The sequence below is a fragment of the Protopterus annectens genome, chromosome 5.part1, assembly GCF_019279795.1.
Source record: "Protopterus annectens isolate FY-2018-M chromosome 5.part1, PAN1.0, whole genome shotgun sequence".
Classification (NCBI taxonomy): Eukaryota; Metazoa; Chordata; order Ceratodontiformes; family Protopteridae; genus Protopterus; species Protopterus annectens.
The window spans coordinates 567,598,135-567,617,926 of NC_056736.1; the positions used below are offsets into that span (position 1 = coordinate 567,598,135).

Sequence of the window (19,792 nt, forward strand, 5' to 3'; positions counted from 1 at the left end):
TAATTACATCTATTATGAGGGGAGTATTATAGACAGAAAACGGGTAGCCATGGGCACTGCCTGCGCTCCTTTTTATGCCAATATGGTACTGTTGGATTGGGATGTCGAATTCATTTTATATTCAAATTCGATGTCCTTTATTAAAAGATATGTCCGTTATTTGGACGATATCTTTATACTTTGGGAAGGTGAAGTTGAAGTATTGTATGAATTCATTAGTTACATCAACAATACTACGGATTACCTCAAATTCACCCATCAATATGACAGGCACAGTATAAATTACTTGGATGTCCAGATCTACAGCAAGGACAATGAATTTCACTCCAAAATCCACAGAAAAGATACTTTCAGTAATGGCTACCTGCACTATAGTAGTGCACACACATATAACACCAAGAGGGGCATTATCAAGGGGCAGTGCATTCGCTGCACGCATGACTACTGAGAGACATATAGTGGACCAAGAATTGGAATATATTGGCCGATTGTTCTTGGACAAGGGATATCCACCCAATATGGTGAAAGACATTACAGGATATGTCAAGAATGAATGGGGATTAAAATATAAGCCACTTTTGGGGTGGGTATATCCAAATCTACACCCGCAGGAGATATTAGTTCAATATAGCGGGTCAGAGGGAAGTGGCTGAGAGCAAAATACAAACACATACACAAGGTCATGTATTATCCAATATGGTAAATATTCAAAAGAGGTAAAAAAGATTATTACCACAAATTGGAATATCATGACCAGTGATCAGACCATTAAAAGCAAGATTACTGATGAGCCACACTTCGTGTATAAAACTGGAAATAACTTAAAAGAATAATTGAATTAAAATCTAAATTCCAGAAAACATTAATGTGAAGAGGACAGGCACTAGAAGATGTGGCCAATGTAATTATTGCAATTATATTTTGATACACCCAACATCACTTTGAACAATTGTTTAAAGAGTAAGATTTGGTTTTCTAATGGTAATTGTTTATCTAAGCATGTTATATATTTAAGTGTTTGTCAAACCTGCAAGAGTTTCTATGTGGGTAAGACGGACCGCTGTCTTAAAAACAGGATATATGATCATATATACTGTATAAGGAAGTGTGACATTAATAATGCACTATCAAGACATCTTATTAATAGTCCACAGTGCAAGCTATTCAAGTTTGCAATTCTAGATGTTGTTTTCCCCAACCCCCGAGGGGGTAACATAAAAGCTGTTGTTGGGGAACGGGAAATCAGGTGGCAGATAAGGTTGGATGCAGCCACCCCCCCAGGCCTTAATGAAATGATTCCTACAAAACCACTAGTCAGGGTTTAGTTCAATAAATTGTGCAATATGTTGTTATATTCATTACAGTATTTATATAATGTTTGCATTCCATATTATATTGTATGTCATATATTATATTATATATTATATATCATATGTCACATAATGTGTTACATGCATTGGGCAATATGTTACATATATATATATTTTATTTTATAAATTCAACTCACAAATATTTTTTCTACCAATATCATGATTGATATATATTATACATATCTTGATTGATAGCCACTTTAGAAGGCATTTTATTCCACTTTTAGAAAAATAATCAAATGGCATTATATAACTGTTTTAATAATTTGTGATTTTGCTTATTTAGTATATATAAAATAGTGATTTAGATATTTATTGCTTTTTAGATTAGTAGGGTTCGTAAATTATATGAACTATATTTTTAGTGTGGTTATGTAGCAAGATGTATACATTGCATTTGTATGAAATGTGTAAGATAGCACTGTTTTAATAATTGATTTATTGTTTAATTACAATTTAGGGCGGGCTTTTTACTTCAATTATGATATATAAGCGTCATGATTCCATGCTATGATGTTCTGAAGAAGACAGATTTACTTCTGTAGAAAGCGCTCAACCTATTTTATGTCAATAAATTAAGTGTTTCCAGCACAGTATCCTGTATTCCTGGCGTTCATTCACCTTTGGTGTGTTTGCAATTTTATTCTTCTGAATAGTAAATCTTTTGTACCATTGCTGGTATTCTTTTTTCCTGTGCTTACCTCTTTACCTAATATGGGGTCTATATTAGAACATTGAGGTTTAAAACCTTCAAATGTTCTAATATCGAACCCTACGGAGCGAAAGCTTAAAATATTGAAGCAACAGAAACCCAAATTCTTTTCTAGGGAAAGATTTTGATTGTCTGTTTCTGTTGCTTCAGTATTTTCAGCGCTGTGGTGGAAAGTTTTGGGTCGGGTTCAGGTAAGTGTGCGATTGTGTGGATGTGAGGGTTAGAGTGGGTTAGGTGAGTTAGGGTTAGGGAGCGGGTTAGGTATGTGTGCGATTGTGTGGACATGAGGGTTAGGTGAGTTAGGGTTAGGGAGTGGGTGAGGTGAGTGTGCGATAGTGACGGACCTTAGGGTTAGAGTTTGGGTTAAGGTAAGTGGATAGTTAGTGGTGTGTGTATAGTTTAGTGTAGGGTTAGCTGTAAGATTTTAGGTGTATGTGTGTGGATTGCTGTTTGTTTGGTGTGCTTGTTTTGTGTGCATGTGTTTTGGAACAGCAATTTTTTTCCCTAGAAAAAAAATCGCTGTTCTGACAGTTCGAGATTGTAAGCTTTCGCTTTCATAGGGTCGATTAATCACCGTTCGCTTCTTTAAGCGGTCAGTGGTCTAATATAGACCCCTAATACGGTATCTCTGTAATCTACCATTGCTGGTAGTTAAAGTTATTTTCCTAAATTTTTTGCTTGTTCTCCTTTTTGGATTTCATTAATTTCCCCCCTTTTTCTTTCTTAAAAGCTATGTTGGATAAACCAAAAGGATTTAAGAAATTTACTTCTTGTGGGCACAGATTCCCTAATTTGGATGCCCACAAGGAGTGTGTGTACTGCCTTGGAGCTGGGCACTACATGTTCAATATACTTTCAATTCAAGGGCCTTGGCAGATAGGCATGACAAATTGATTTTGAAGGGACTACTTCCAGCTACATCATCTTCTGGGGCTCAAACCACTGCCAAATCGAGCAGATTGGCTCCAATGGGGCATAAGAAACGCTCCCCACCAAAGTTCCCAAGGTCTTTATTGGAGCCATCAGCTAAGAGAAGAAAAATTCTGGATACAACATTACCAGATATGAAGACCCGATCCTCAGATCTAGGCTTTGGCTCCTGTCATTATCTCAATATCTCCTTCAGCTACACCATTGGATCCTAGGCCGTCAGACTTGAAGCTTAGTACATCTTACAGGAATCTTACTCGGGAATTTCTCATAAATCCCATATCACCCACCCTGCCTTCCCAGTTGTTTCACATCCCAAAGAAACATTCCAGGCCACCATCCACAACTTTCTCTAAGTCCTCTTTCATTGGTTCTGAGCTCTAAGTCGATTGGACCTACTCCACAGGGACAGCCAATTCCAACAAGCATCCAATCAGTTCCATTACAGGAACTTTCCCTTTCTTCCAGCACCTCCCTTGAACATCCCCCAGAGAAAGTACATCGGAAGAAAATGTGCAAGAGGAGGCACATAGACTCATTGATGGACTCTCATTGAGAATACTGATTTTAATTAAGGAGAATGGTGCTCCGGCTCACCACCAGATGACATTTCCATTGGAGACATTTTAGAGATCCTTAAAAAAAAAAAAAAAAAAAAGATGTCTGGTCTTCTGAAATCCCCTCACCTGAAGAATGGGTATTTTTGAAAGCTTTTGGCTCTGGCACATCTTTGTCTTGGGGTATCCCCCCCCCCCCTTCTTGGCAGATGAACTCATTGGGCTTAGAAGGAACCGAATACCGTCAAACCCATTCCAGAGAGACCTGATAAATTCTTAGCTCATCTGAAAGACAGACCCCATTGGAGCAAAGGAGTCCCTCTTGATGCTATAGTGGTGGTGGTGACAGCCACCAAGAAAAAGCCAGCAGAACAGAGGCCTGCTGTCCATTTGCCAAACAGGGAGGCTAGAGCATTAGACAGGTTCAGAAAGCGACTCTGCAACCTTTGCCCTGAGGTCACTAAACTACCAGGCACACGTTACTAGACTACAGAAAGATTTGACCAAAGAGTTATTGAATACTTTGTTAAACTCCATGTCTGCAGAGAATTTCAAAAAAACATTCTTGTAACTGGCCACTCTGTTATCTATATTAAATGCTTTGATGAGGTTGATCTCTCCCACAGCCGAAGGCACCTTATGAGCAGCTAGTTCAGGCATTGCCTTAAGAAGACCTGCCTGGATGCAGCAGTGTGACTTTGCGGAGCCTTTTAAGATGTCCTTTATCAACACCCCATTCAATAACACTTCCATGTTTGGGCCATCAATAAAAGAGATGCTTAGCCTCAGCGAACAGGATGGAAAGACTCTGCCATGGGAGTCAAGTTTTCTATCCCTCAACGAACCTTCTCCAGGAATCAGAGAGGCAGTAAGAAGATGCGGTTCTGAAAATCTCAGGGACCTTTCCAAATCCCGTGTGGTGATAAATCCTCCAGAAACAGAGGAGGAAATACCAATAGCAGATATCGCCCTGGAGGCAGAGGAGGCCAGCAGAATCAGGGGACCTGGGATTCTTTTCTGGACAGACCCTTCCAGTGCTCCTGAAGTGCTGTCTGGCTGTTCATATCTTGAGGCAGATGGGGGATGATTGTCCATGCACAGATGCCTGGCAAATATAACACAAGATTCATGGGTGCTAAAAATAATACCCAGAGATTATTACATACCATTTTTCCTACCCTCTACCTCCAAAAGAAAGAAGCTTCTGGACATTCCACCCAGTCAAAAGAAGGCATCAGCACAAGACATCCAAAATCTGCTAGAAAAGAGAGTCTTCCCAAAGGTCCCACCAGACCAAACAGAATTCAGAACATATTCATGCTTCTTTTTAGTGCCCAACAAACAGAGGACCTCAGACTGATTGTGGATCTAAGCAGTCTGAGTCAGTATGTGAAGAAATCAAAGTTCCCAATGGTCACAGTACAGTCCATCCTACCCTTTCTTCACAAGGAGAATTGGATGTGCTTGATAGATCTTCAGGATGCGTGCTATCATATCAGAATAGACAAATAATCCCAAAGACATTTATGTTTTTGGCTGGGAACCAGTCAATACCAAGTCAGAGCCCTTCCCTTTGGACTCACCACAACCCTCAGGGTGTTTTACCAAATGTATGGCAGTGGTAGCAGCTCACTTAAGACTTAAAACAATTCAGAATGTTTCCATACCTAGATGACTGGCTCTTCACTACTGCCTCCATACATCTCCTTCTACATGCCAGGGACTATTTTTCTAGATTTGCAGTTCATTGGCTATAATGATAAACTATGCCAAATCAATCCAGAGCCTGGAGTTCATTGGTACACTGATGGATATAACAATGCAGGTAGCATCACTACCACCTCATCGCATTTCCACTATTAGAAGTCAGGTTCATCTTCTTTGCCATCCATCTCCTTCAGCAAGATCAGTGCTTCAAGCAGTAGGTTCCATGGCAGCAGCCATTTTATTACTTCCTTTGGAATGTTTCTTTATGTGTGTTCTTCAATGGACGCTAACTGTTCAGTGGTCCATTCTTTATCAACCCCTATTCTTTCCAGTCAAGCTTACTCTGGTTTGCAAACAACACATCTACTGGTGAATCCAGTTGGGCAATATTCATCTAGGCTGATCCTTTGATGTTAAGTTGTCTGTCTCGCCTTCATTCTTGCTGGTTGGGTTCGGAGCCGAACCTCGGCTCCGACTCGGCCATCTTCAAAAGCTCGAGAGCTGCCTACTGGCTCGAGGCCACCTTATATCCCATGATGCCTGGCGCTAGATACCCAGATCTCGTTTGCCGCTTCTGCTGCGAGGTTGTTCTACTGGCTCAGGTCGTATAAAACTTTATAATTATAGTTTTTCTTGTCATAAAACTGTTAGTTTTAGTGTAGAATTGGTCATTTAGGTAAAACTGTTGTAGTGTAGCTAATCTCTTCCTGAATCCTTGTCACTTCTCCTCAAAAACTCGTTTTAATTAGAGAGTTTCCCCTCTCCCTTTGTCTTCCATTCCTTACCTCAGAAAGGTTTTCCGTTTAAGTTAGAGGATAACCTTTTCTCTCTATCTCTTTCTTTAAAAAAAAAAAAAATAAATATTTTACTGTCACTGTTAGATAGTTTAGTGATAGTTAACTATAGGTGTGGTTGTAGTAGTGCAGATATAACCTTGCTTGTAGTTTTGGTTGTGCTAACTGTAGTGTGTGATTTTTTTTTTTTTTTTGTGGTTAGTTACCTTAACGTTTCTGTGTGTGTTTCTTTGTTCCTTGGTTTTCTTTCAGGATGTCCAAGGATCCTAAGCCGTCCGGATTCCAGAAGTGTGACTCATGCTGTCAGAAGATGTCTCTGACAGATGATCACACTTCTTGTGTTTATTGTCTGGGCGCCGTGCACCTGCAGGACTCTTGCTCGATTTGCCATGCTTTCAGTCCAAGAGTCCTGCAGGAGCGCAAAAACAAGTTGATCCTGAGGGGTTTGCTTAAGCCCCAAGATTCACTGGCTAAGGCTCAGCCCGTGAAATCTTCCAGGCCACCTAAACCTTCAGCTCCCAGTTCGGAGCTGTCGTTGGGTGAAGCTATACCATCCATCTCGGCTCCGGCTGGAACCGATGTTCCTCCCTTCAAGTCGGCTCCGACACGTTCCTCGGAGCTGTCTGAGAATCGAAAAAGATCCAGGTCTCCTTCTCTGGAGTCGATACGTTCGGCTCCAAGATCACCTCTGCTCCAGTCGGAGCGTAGTCATCGCTCATCCCACTCTTCTCGGTCCTCAAGACTTTCAGACCATGACTTGGAAAGAGTGGTCAGTAGGCTATTAAAATCGCAGGCCCTAGCCAAAATGTTGTCCAGTCCCCCTCATCAGGTGTCGGCTCTGTCCACGTCTGTAGATATTCCTCCTCCGACTCATCCTTTCTTTGGGGTTCGAGTCGTGGAACCGTCAGCTCTGATACCTTCTCCTTCGGTTCCGTAGTCGGCTCCGATCCCTTCCATGGTACCTTCCCTGGAGGGATCTGGGCACCGAGACTCCCTCGTCAGCTCCAAGGGGGCGAGTGCCATCGGACCCTTGTCCGACCTCACTCTCCCCATCTGGGCTTCGGCTCAGGTGAGCTCGGCTCCCACATCTGCCTCTGAGCCATCCCCCTTGGTGCTGAGAGGGATTCTGGTTTCTTCAGAACTGGAGCCCTCTCTGCATCTGGGCAGGGACGCCTTCGAGGTGATGAGGAGTGTACTGTCCCCCGAGTCAGTCCCACGATCATCCCCATCGGCTCCTCCCCCTATGGTGCCTGTGTCAGCCTCTGCCCCTCTTCCAGATCCCAGGCGTGGGGATCCAGTGCTCCAGGACACCCCTTTGGATGTATCTTCCCCTTCCGAGGCCTCCCCTGATTATTCAGAGGAGCCACCTCGTAAGAGGAAATGCAAGAGGAAGCATGTTGACTCCCCTGAGTCTGTCGCATCAGATACCGACTTAGAGGATTTGGAAGGGTCCCCAAGATCTCCCTCTGAAGATGTCTCCTTCTCAGACATCCTTGAGATGCTTAGGCAGAGGGGGAACTGGACTGCCCTAAGTCCTTCCGAGGATGAGTCAGTATTCCTGGATGCGTTTGGATCCCGACCTTCCACCTCCTGGGTGTCTCCGCCTTTCGACCCACTGATGTGTGTGGTGGCTCGGAAGGCATGGTCAGCTCCAGACACAGTGGAACCGACCCCAAGAAGACCTGCTAAATTCATAACTGCACCACAGGACAAAAGTTTTTAACCAAAGATGTCCCAGTTGATGCCATGGTGGTAGCGGTGGCCACAAAGAAGGAGTTGGCAGAAACTTCTTCATCTGTCCATCCCATTAACAAGAAGTCTAGGACGATGGACGGATATGGGAAGCAGATGTTCTCTTCAGCGACCTTTTCCATGAGGTCCCTGAATTATTTGTGCCACTTTACCTGTCTTCAAAGGGATCTCCTTAAAGAGCTTGGAGATACCTTCCAAGATCCGTCAGTTGAGAGGGCCCAGGTTAAAGCAGCCTCCCAGCTGGTGACTCTTAATTCAGTGGTAAACTCCTCCATGAGGCTCATTTCATATGCAGCCGATTGTGCGAGTAGAGCCGTAGGCACAGGCGTTGCCCTAAGGAGACACGCTTGGATGCGGCTGTGTAACTTTGCGGAACCTTTTAGAGTGTCTTTCACCAACACCCCCTTTGATGGTTCCTCTCTCTTTGGATCACAGGTGAAGGACACCCTTACCAGGTGTGAGCAGGAAGGCAAGACTCTCTCTGCCGTAAGAGTCTGTTTTTCCACTTCTTCCAGACCATATCCCAAGGGTCAGAAGAGTGGGAAGATTTGGTTCTGGAAATCCCAGGGAGCCTTGCTGGACACACGTGGTGAGTTCCCATCCAGGGGCAGAGGAGGGAACAATAATAGACGCCGCCCAGCATCCCTGAAGGGTTGCCCGGCTGCCCACCTCTGGAGGCAGTCGGGGGAAGAGTATCGCTGTACCCAAGAGCCTGGCAAGACATAACACAAGACAAATGGGTACAGTCCGTTATATCTGGAGGCTACAGAATTCCCTTTGTTCGCACCCCCTTAAGGTCAAACAAGTCCCTTCCAGATGTTCCACCCAATCTAAGGGACCAAGCAGTTCACGAAGTCTCAAAACTGCTAAGAAAAAGGGCCATCCAGCAAGTCCCAGCAGACCAACAAGGATCCGGAATTTACTCAAGGTTCTTTTTGGTACCAAAAAAGACAGGGGACTGGAGACCCATTCTGGATCTCAGCAGACTGAACAGATCTGTACAAAGAACGAAGTTTCGGATGGTCACGCTACAGTCCATTTTACCCTTCTTGGGTCAGGACAATTGTTTGTGCTCTATAGATCTTCAGGATGTGTACTACCACATCAAAATGGACAGACGCCCCAGAAGATTCCTTCGCTTCTGGCTGGGAGCCAGCCATTATCAGTTCAGAGCTCTGCCCTTTGGTCTCACCACAGCCCCCAGGGTTTTCACCAAATGTATGGCAGTAGTTATCGCTCACCTGAGATGGCAAGGATTCCAGGTGTTTCCATATGTAGACGACTGGCTCCTCACTGCTACTACCAGGCATCACCTTCTGTGAGCCAGAGACTGCACTGTCGAGACTTGCTCTAGGCTAGGTATCACAGTAAATTTCGAAAAGTCTGCATTGTCGCCCTGTCAATCTATCACCTTGATAGGTGCAAATTTAAATACCAAATACATGTCAGCGAGCCTTCCACCAGACAGGGTATTAGTGATTCGCCAACATGTGAAGATTTTATTAGCATGCAAAAGAATTTGAGCCAGGTTTGTCCTCCAACTCTGGGTCTCATGGCAGCAGCGATCATACTTGTCCCACTAGCTCGTTTTCACATGAGGATTCTCCAGTGGCTTCTTTTCACCCAATGGTCCTTCCAGCAGCTTCCCATGTCTTACATGATTATGATCACACAAGCATGCAAGAAGCACCTTGCGTGGTGGATGGTCTCCACATCAGTGTCCCACGGCAGACCATTTGTACTCCCCCCTCCAGTTGCTGCGGTGACCACGGAAGCCTCCCTGATTGGGTGGGGGGGCATTATCAGGGCAGAACAGTCCAAGGCACCTGGCAACCTCACGAGTACCATCTGCATATAAACGTCTTGGAGATGAGGGCCGTGCTCTTAGCGTTGCAAGCTCTTCGGGACTCTCTTCCTACCGGGACCATTGCAATTCAAACGGACAATATGTCAGCAGTGTGGTACATCAACAAACAGGGCGGAACCAGGTCCTACCCCCTATGTCGAGAAGCACTCATACTCTGGCAGTGGGAGATCTCTTCCCAACGGTTTCTGATCGCAACGCACATCCCTGGGAGGTCCAAAATCATAGCAGACAGGCTGAGTAGAGCAATTCTCATGCCTCACGAGTGGTCTCTGAATCAGGTAGTTGCAGGCCAAATCTTCCGCAAATGGGGCCAATCTTGCTGCGACCTTTTTGCAACTCCCTTCAACAGCAAGTGCAGCAATTTCTTCTCTCTCCTTCCACTTCCCGGACATTCCCCCAGAGACGGTCTAGTCCACGATTGGCCTCAGGGACTTCTTTATGCATTCCCTCCTTTTCCCCTAATCCCGAAGCTAATACAGAAAGCTACCATATTGGGCTGCAAAATGATCCTCATTGCTCCTTACTGGCCTTGACAAATATGGTTCCCGTTCCTGCATCGCCATCTTCTCGAGCAGCCTTGGACTCTGGACTTAGTTCCAGTCCTTCTGATTCATCAATCGGGTGGGCTGCACCAATCCCTACGATCTCTCCAGCTCACTGCTTGGTTGCTCCACTTCCAACTTTAGCCGGCTTCCAGATATCTTCCCCTCTGTGCGCGAAATCATTTTTTCATCGCACAAGTCTGTGACTAGAAAAACTTACGCTAGTAAGTGGAAACGTTTTTCTTCCTGGGCAGAGGCTAAGAGTATAGATCCCTTTTCAGCCCCTGTACACCACATTTTGGAATTTCTTGCGGAACTCTTCCATGCTGGGTCCACTTCCGCTACAGTTAGAGTTCAGTTAGCTGCAATTTCAAATTTTCACATTGGCCTGTCAGAAAACAATATCATGTCTCATAAGCTATGTAAAGCCTTTCTCAAAGGGACCACTCTGCTCAGGTCCCCAGAGAGAGATCCTCCACCACTGTGGGATCTAAATTTGATTTTAGCTTCTCTAATTTTGCCCCCTTTCGAACCTGCAGCTTCTTGTTCCTTGAAGTTCTTATCTTGGAAAACCCTTTTTCTGGTAGCTATTACTTCAGCCAGAAGAGTTTTGGAACTTCAGGCTCTTTCTATCCATCCTCCGTACCTCGTGTTCCACAATGACAGGGTTGCTCTCAGGACTAATCCTTCCTTCCTAAGGTCTCTTCAGAGAATAACTTGAATCAGTCCATAGACGTTCCAGTGTTTTTTCCTAACCACTCCAACAGGGCGGAATATAAGTTGCATCAGTTAGATGTTCACAGGCAACTACGCTTTTATTTGCATAGAACTAAGGACATCAGAAAATCGGACCAACTTTTCCTGTCTTATGCAGTGGGTAAACAAGGTCTTCCAGTCTCCAAAGTAACCTTATCCAGGTGGTTGACTTCTATCATCACATTTATATATCAGCTGAGGAATGAAGAATTGCCAGTCAAACCAAAAGGTCACTCCACCTGAGCTTTAACCACTTCGGTGGCCTTTCAGGTTAGGTTGCCCATGAAATCTATTTGTGCTGCGGCTACGTGGGCCAACCCACATACTTTCATTTCGCATTACAAGTTGGATGTGGTTTCCAGGAGCAGAGCTGATTTTGGTTCCACTGTTCTGAAGAGTCTCTTCCGATGAGCCACCCAGGACTTTAGGTGCTAGAGACGCTGCCCCAACCAGCAAGAATGAAGGCGAGATCGGCAACTTAACATAAAGACATTATGTACCTACCGTAACTTTCCATGTTAGTTGTCTTCTTCTCGCCTTCTTTCTTGCGTCCCACCCTCCATCCCCCTATCCTGGTAGACCAAGAAGAGTTCCTCTTGATTTTTCACTAGCTGAGTCTTCTCTGGCTATTCCTTTCTGACTAGTAGTCTCTCCAGTAGGATTTATGCATTCTAGGATAGGATTCCTTTATTATTATGTCTGCAGTTAGACTTGCCAAACGAGATCTGGGTATCTAGTGCCAGGCATCATGGGATATAGGGTGGCCTCGAGCCAGTAGGCAGCTCTCGAGCTTTTGAAGATGGCCGAGTTGGAGCCGAGGTTCGGCTCCGAACCCAACCAGCAAGTAAGAAGTCGAAAAGAAGACAACTAACATGGAACGTTATGGTAGGTACATAACTTCTTTTTTTACCTCCCCCAATTTCCACAGTGAGCGCTGATGCTTCTCAACTGCATGTCAATATATGAGAGATGAGAGCAGTCCTACTTGCGTTGCAGGCATTTCAAAATGCTCTCCTGTTACTGACTGTTGCAATTCAGACAGACAAAATGTCTGTAGTTTGGTACATCAACAAGTAGGAACACGATCTTATCTCCTCTGCAGAGAGGCCATGAGGGTGTAGGAATGGGCGATCTCATCAGACCCCTTTCTCATTGTGACACACATTCTGGGAAAAACCAATGTACTAGCAGACAACTAAGCAGGTCAATCTTGATGCCTCATGAGTGGGTCCCTCAGACAATCTGTGGTGGAAATGATCTTCCGTCATTGGAGCCAGTATTGCTGCAAACTATTTGTGACTTCCCACAAACAGGTGAGGAATTTACTTTGCTCTTATCCCCCCCAAAGGGGGAGTCACCAAGAGATGCTGTAATCCATGCTTGGGCCTTGGGTCTTTTTTATGCTTATCGCCCTCTCCCTTTGATTCCCAAATCGGCTGAAGAGCTCAGTAATCCTCATTGTCCCTTTCTGGCCTCGACAAGTATAGTTCCCCTTCCTGCAGTCTCACCTTCGTTATCCTTCATGGATACTGGAGCCAACTCCATTATCTCCTCTCTCACCCATCAAGGATCCAACATCCCAACATATAGGCCCTCAAACTAACTGCATGGTTTCTTCACTTCCAGTAATGGTTTGACAGCCTAGGCTGTCTTCCCTTGTATGTATCATTATTTTGGCTTCTCAAAAAGAATCTACTAAAAAAGTATACAAGAGCAAGTGGAAAAGGTTCTCCTTTTGGGCTTTGAATAATGAACTTGACCCTTTCTTTGTTCCTGTTTCTATGGTACTTCAGTTTTTAGCAACTCTTTTTAAAGAAGGAGCAAGATTCTCTACAATTAAACTTCAACTGGCAGCAATTTCTAATTTTCACACATAGGACAGAAATGATTCACTTGCTTCGGCCAAATTATGCAAGGCCTTTCTAAAAGTTATTTTTCTTGTAAGACCACCAAAGGATCCCTGACCTCCTTGGGATCTAACAGATGTCTTTCTATTCTAATGTTGCAGTGTTCTTAACCTTTGGGAGATCCTCCGCCCCAAACGACCCGACGTCAGGCCAGCATACAACTGCTTTTAGCTAATGGAGGGATGTTTGAATGTATGGCTTGGTGAACATCATCCATAAAAGGACATCCGCACATACTATCCTCAGAACTTCTCTGCCGCCATTCCCACCTATTTTGGAAGTGGTGAATGATGTTTTCCATGAATCCAGTTTAGCCCCTGATGTCCTGCCTCCTGCTCCAACTAAGCTTGACAGGTACTACAGAGTACCAGATTCTCACAAATACCTGTACGGGAATCCTGCTGCAGACCCTGAGGTCATTACACAGGGACCCAAAGGAGCTAAGACTAGTTCTGCCAAGAATCCTCTTCCTTTTGACAAAGACTCCAGAACTCTGGACAGATGGGGTAAGAAATTATACAGCTCTGCAACCTTAGTTATCAGAGCACTCAGTTGTCACACCTAATTGCCCAATACTTACCAGGGATCAACAACACACTGGCGGACCAGCTAAGCAGAAACTTACTGGACCCCTCATGAATGGCAGCTCCACAGAGAAATCTTTCTGCAAATCACCCAGGACTGGGGGACCCCTGAAGTGGACAGGTTTGCCTCGCACCTCAACCACCAGCTGCACAAGTTCTGTACCAGGGTGTATCACCTCCTAGCATGGAAGGTGGATGCCTTGACCTTCCCCTGGACCTCCCTCTTTTTGTACGCATACCCTCCTCTGCCCCTTATTCCCAAGGTTCTGATCAAAATAAGAGCGGAGAAACCAAAGGCCATCCTCATTGCTTCAGATTGGCCCAGACAGCATTGGTACCCCTTACTGAGCAGTCTGACCTTACAGCCCCCAAAGCTGCCTCCCCTAATGTCAGACCTCTTGACCCAGGAGAGGGGGAAGGTAAATGCACCCAGACCTACAGACTCTCAAACTTTCAGCATGGCTTATACTCTAAAAACTAACGAGGAGTCCCTGTTGAGCAAACCGGTCCTGAACATCATCACAGAGGCTAGAACGCCCAGCACAAGAAAATCATATGCAGGAAAACGGAAAAGATTCTTCTCCTGGAAACAATCAAAAGGGGGCAGTACTTCCCAACCTTCCATCCTTCTCATCCTGGATTACCTAGCAGAGTTGCTCAATAGTGGCCTTTCTTTCTCCTCTATTAAAATCCATGCTTCGGCCATCTCTGCCCATTATGATTCTGACCCACCCCTCTTCTCTCATCCTTTGATTAAGCAATTCCTCAGAGGGGCTTCTAATATCAGGCCTTCCAGAAGGCCTCTGACGCCACCTTGGGACCTGAATTATGTGTTAGAGAAACTAACCTTCCCTCCTTTCGAACCTACTGCTTCAACACAATTGAAATACCTCTCTTGGAAGACTGCCTTCCTACTCGCTATCAACTCAGCCAGAAGGGTCTTGGAACTTCAAACTCTCATGGTTGTCGAGCCCTTCATAATTTTTCATGCAGGCAGAGTCTCCCTGAGGACTAACCCCTCCTTTATGCCCAAGGTGGTATCTGATGTGACACTTAACCAGGCCATACTCCTTCCCACCTTCTTTCCCAACCCTCAAAACAAGGGAGAAAGAATTCTACACTCACCAGACATGCACAGACAACTCAGATACTATCTGGACCGTACTAAGCCATTCAGAAAAACAGACTAGCTTCTTATAAGCTTTGCCCCAGGAGCAGAGGGGAAGCCCATCTCCAAACAAAACATTTCCAAATGGATTTCATTTTCGTTACAGACTACATGGGAAACCCATCCCTAGGTCTATCTGTACCCACTCCACTAGGGCAACCTCCACTTCCACTGCCTTCCTCAAAGGAGTACCTACCAGGGACATCTTGGAAGCAGCCACCTGGACCTCTGTCCATACCTTTACAAAGCTTTACCACCTACTTCTCTTTTCTAAGTCTAGGGTAGGGTTTGCCGCTGCAATTCTGCAGGGCCTCCTGATCCATACATAGGACTCAACCTATCCTTTCACCCTTTTCCTCAGCTTTTGCAATCCTCCCACAGATGATGACTACAACAGTGAAACATGAAGAACATAGTACAGTTGTGTACACTTACCATAAATGTAGATGTTCGAGTGTATTCACTGTTGCAGTCTTGGTTTCCCTCCCTCCATTCCCCATTTAACATCTTCCCCTAGGGGGACACAAGCTTCCCAAGGTGGCTTTTAGTCACCAGGACCACTTCTGTCTTTTCTCTTGTGCTTCTGATCAGTTAGGGCAAGAAAAACTGATGTAATGACTTTGGCTGTCTTGCTTTATAGGACTGATGACCTGACACCAGACTACAGGCAACGGCAGCCGGTGCACAAAAACATTGACTCTGGTAAGTGAACTGGATTATTAGAATGAAAGCTAATATGGGGAAAGGCCTTAATGATAAATTTTCTATTAAACCAGTTTTAATGAATAGGCCCTTAGCCAGATAGATATTAATTATGTTCAGTATTTTTATAATGTTTTTATGAATGAAATGTTCTATATGCTTTTATGTATGAAATGTTTTCATGTTTATATAATGAGTTCTGAGCTGCATTTATTGGCTGTTGAATGAAATGCTTTATATGTTTTTATGAATGAAATGTTTTTGTGTTAATACAATGAGCTTTGAGCTGCATTTTTTGGTGTGGATTTAAGGGCTCTTGTTAATTCCTAATTGTTTTTGCATGCTAATTGGCAGCTTAGCTGTTTAAAAGTACTACAGTTTGGATCTTTATATGTCTGTTGAAGCAGCTGCTGCTGCGAAAGCGCTTACTGTTTGTTCTGGGATTAAATACTTGAATTTTACTGCTGTGTTCTGCTGCCTCCTTTGACTGTGATATTGTGTCTATATATATATATATATATATATATATATATATATATATATATATATATATATAGATATATATATATATATACACATACATACCCATTTACACACACACACATATATATTTATGTACAAACACACTCCCACACAAACGCACACACACACACACACACACACATATATATGTATATATATATATCTATATTTACACATGCGTGCGCGTGCGCACACACACACACACACACACACACATATATATATATATGTATATATATATATATATATATCTCCATCCTCCAAGGCATAAAAAAAAATCACCAAAAATTGGGCTTGCATTACCGCAATTGAAAATTTTTGACTTCTAGTGCTAGGCTGTCCCTGGCACAGGCTTTTGTTCTCCCCTCCCTTCTCTATGCCACCCCAGTCCTAACTAACATTCAGTCCTCTACCCTGGCCAAACTCCAACAATCTTACCACAAGATAGCAAGATTTGTCACAAAGTCTCCATATAACTCACACCATTGCCTTGCACTCAACTCTCTACAATGCCTAGAACTTGCACAACAACTCCTTCTATCGCAACTTCAAATCACTCACCGCATACTACACAAACCATCTTCTTGTCCTGCTCTCTCCTCCTGCTTAGTTTCAACCTATTCTCCCAACCATACACTCCGCACCTCAAACCAAAAGTTCCTAGACACTTACCAACCAAGGAAAACTATTGGTAAACTACTATACAAATCCTTTATATCCCAAGAATGGAATAAACTTCCAACACACACATATGCTCAGTTACCCACCCCATACACTTTAAAAAATAACTCAGACTTCACTTACTTAACACCAAAACTTGTTTATGCCATAACCCCACCTAACTCCACTACAGTCTCATACCATTATTTTTTTTTCAATTTCTTCCCTCATGCCTTATCATCTTAATCTACCTCCTGCCACCCCTTCCACCTTATACAATGCATTTTCATCTCTCTCACCTCACAATTAGACTTCACATCAAACTTTGATTAACTGCTCTGATAGTAGTATTTCTCTGAGGATGCAACACTCACAATTAAAAAATATATATATTATTGGCTATACATCTTCGGATATGATTTGCCTTACTTATTTTGTTGTTTTTATCCTACAAAGTATATTTATATGTATTTATACTGTGTACATAGTAAATTTCTATGTACTTGTATTCCAAACTTCACTTTTATGTATTATTAACTGAATTGTTATGTAATGCAACTGAATTTCTTTGTATTTTAAACTATTTGTAACTGGAGCTTTTCTCCTCGGGTCTCCACTGAAAATGGGTCTCTGGTCCAGCTGGACTAACCTGGTTAACAAATGTCAATAATAAATAAATAAATATATACATACACACAGGCACGCACATATGTACAAATTGTGTAGCTTTTATTTTATTTATTTATTTATTTTTATTTGTATATGTTTTCTGGAGTAGAGCACTGATCTCCATGGGCCTTTTTCAGACTTGGCCTGGGAGTGGTGTCTAGTTAAGTGACTTACTCAGAATCACACAGTTAGGCAATGGAAGATGAGGGAATCACACCTTGTACCACTGGACCACAAGAACTACACTTTAGCATTACACTTTAGTATTATACCTTATAACACACTGGTAATACACTGCAGAAAAATCTGATTTCTGTAACAAAATATTTAAAACTTAATATTAACTGTTGCTTACAGTTGTCTGTTGGCTTTTCTTTTTAAGGAATGTGTGTCTTAGTACAGGAAACTTTCTTTAAAGGTAGTTGGTAGTTTTTTATGTCTGTTAAGTGAAGGCTTGTGCTCATTGCCAAGCTCAGACGTTCTCATATTATGTAATGTAAATTGTGAAATTAACTGTATTGGCAGCTAAAGCAGTATTACTGCATCATTAGGTTCAGTTCATCCAGGCTGGCAAGCTTATCTAAATGGAAGCTCGATGAACTCTCCATACAACTGTTTGTAACTCAGCTGGGGTGGCAGTTTATGAACAGAAGAGGCCCTGCCCTTTCCAAACAAGCATGCGGTTTGAATTACCTTCATAAGCAGCAGTAGAGATGTATTGGGAGAGCAGTACATAAAGCCTGCTTTGTGCAGCTAGCAGCCCATCCTGTACTTAAGTCTGACCTGCGGACAAATGGAGACCTTTGGCAACATTCACAAGCTATGAATAAGCTAGTCAAAGCAGTGAGATAAAAAAAGTTCTCTGCTACAGAAACTGACCACTACCATTGCTCCAGACAGTTTGTTGTCATTTCCCCATGCTCTGGGTTTCTTAACTCTATTCTGGGGGTCTGTGGTCTGCGGTCTGCATGGATGGCTGCACTTTCAGTTACTCCATTCCCATATGTAGTCTAAAACCATTATTTCATAATACCACATATTCTGCATAGTTAAGGCTTTGTTTTTTTCCTTCCAAATGAAACATCTGTAGAGCAAACAGACAGATACAGACTAAGTTATTCCCTTTATAAAGTGATTGCTGATTTCATTTATGTAAGGAACAGTTTTTATTAGTATGTCTTTAGTTACTGTAAGGAGTACTCCTTTTTTGCTGTAAAAAATATTGTATGTTTCAGGAAAATGTAGTAGTGTAAATCAGATGGACTGGATTTTACTTTGTTTTTTGAAACATTGGTTTAAAAATGTGCTGCCTAGTGCATGACTTTCTCTAGTTTTCTCCTTACCTTATTCTAATGCTTATTAATGTGTTTTCTTGATTTTTAGGTGCAGTCATGGAAGACCTTGCAGACAAGCTTCTTGGATTAAAGATTTGTAGTTTTATTCCAGAGCATGCTAGAAATTTGGCAAATGAATTCCGGTGTTATGTGAATTTTGAGTCTGGACTGGACTCTTAATATTGCTTTTTTTATTTTTTTGCATTCTGTATACTTTGTGTATGAAGCAAATGACATTGAGCATCATATTGCTGGAAATACACTGCCCAAATGAGCAGCACCCTCACACAGCTGTTAGTGTTGCCCAGAGGTAGTAGAAATGAACAGTGGATGTGCATAACGTCCAGCAGCCTGATTCCCATGATCTGCGTATGAGTGTTATGTGACTGAGCAATTCATTGTGGCAACCCAGAGCTATTTATGAAAACATTTAGATCAACAGAAGATTTTTAGGGTGTGTGCATGTTTTGTAAGACTGATTTGGTTTAAGGGGTTGTAATTAAAGACTGCAGAAAAAAATGTAAAACATCCAGTGTGAGTCAGTGGTTTTCTGTGAGCTGGGAATCATTGGAAGGGTTTCTGGCTTTAGACAGTGTAAGAAGAATCTGCATGGGTAGTGGGATTTATTTATTCTGAAGCCTGCAATATAAGGTAATCCTGCTGGTGCCATTACTTTGTGTTAGTGTAAGCATGGACATTGCTGAATCGGCACAACACACAAATGTTAACAACATGCTCTACCCCAATTAACAAATGCAAATAAACAGAAAATATGTCACCTAAACTTTGTTTTTGTTTCAGCTCGTTATCTGTTTGGTTTACTTTATGTTAAGTTGTCCAGTAAGTTAAGAAAACACGCTAATGAAAACAAATGGAAGACTGAGAATATGAGTGGGTTTTTTTTCAGTTTTTTTTTTTTCATTTTCACTGAATGAATGAGTTTTGGCAGATCTCTTAAATAGTGTGTATTTGTCTCTTTGATTTTATATAACTGTGGTAGATGGTCTGTTTAAACATAGTTGAACCTCACTGGTTCCATTTCTTTGGTTCCAGCTTTTTGAGTTTTCCCATAAGTGGTACATCTGAGCAGTGGCGGCTGGTGACTTCAAATCACAGGGGGGGGCTGCAGGAGACGCTGAATGGGTGGGGTCAAAGGGAAGGGGTGTGGTCAACCATAAAGGGGAGGAGCTATGCACAAAACCACAAAAAAATAACTTTAATTAAATACGCTGCCCTGGGTGGCAAACCATCATTATGAA

At 42.9% G+C, this 19,792-nt stretch overlaps 1 protein-coding gene across 3 annotated transcripts in view; it reads left to right on the top strand.

The window, feature by feature from the left end:
- EEF1AKMT1 (EEF1A lysine methyltransferase 1) overlaps positions 1-19,317 on the top strand; it is a 395,301-nt gene extending 375,984 nt beyond the window's left edge. For 2 of the 3 annotated variants that reach the window (XM_044073187.1, XM_044073188.1), the window contains exon 5: positions 18,583-19,317. In XM_044073187.1, coding sequence (XP_043929122.1) covers positions 18,583-18,713 — 131 coding nt within the window. In that variant the 3' untranslated portion in view covers positions 18,714-19,317. Of the gene's footprint in view, positions 1-15,286; positions 15,349-18,582 lie in introns of all 3 variants that reach the window. The other variant, XM_044073189.1, reaches the window with a different exon arrangement.
- Positions 19,318-19,792: the final 475 nt, after the last annotated feature.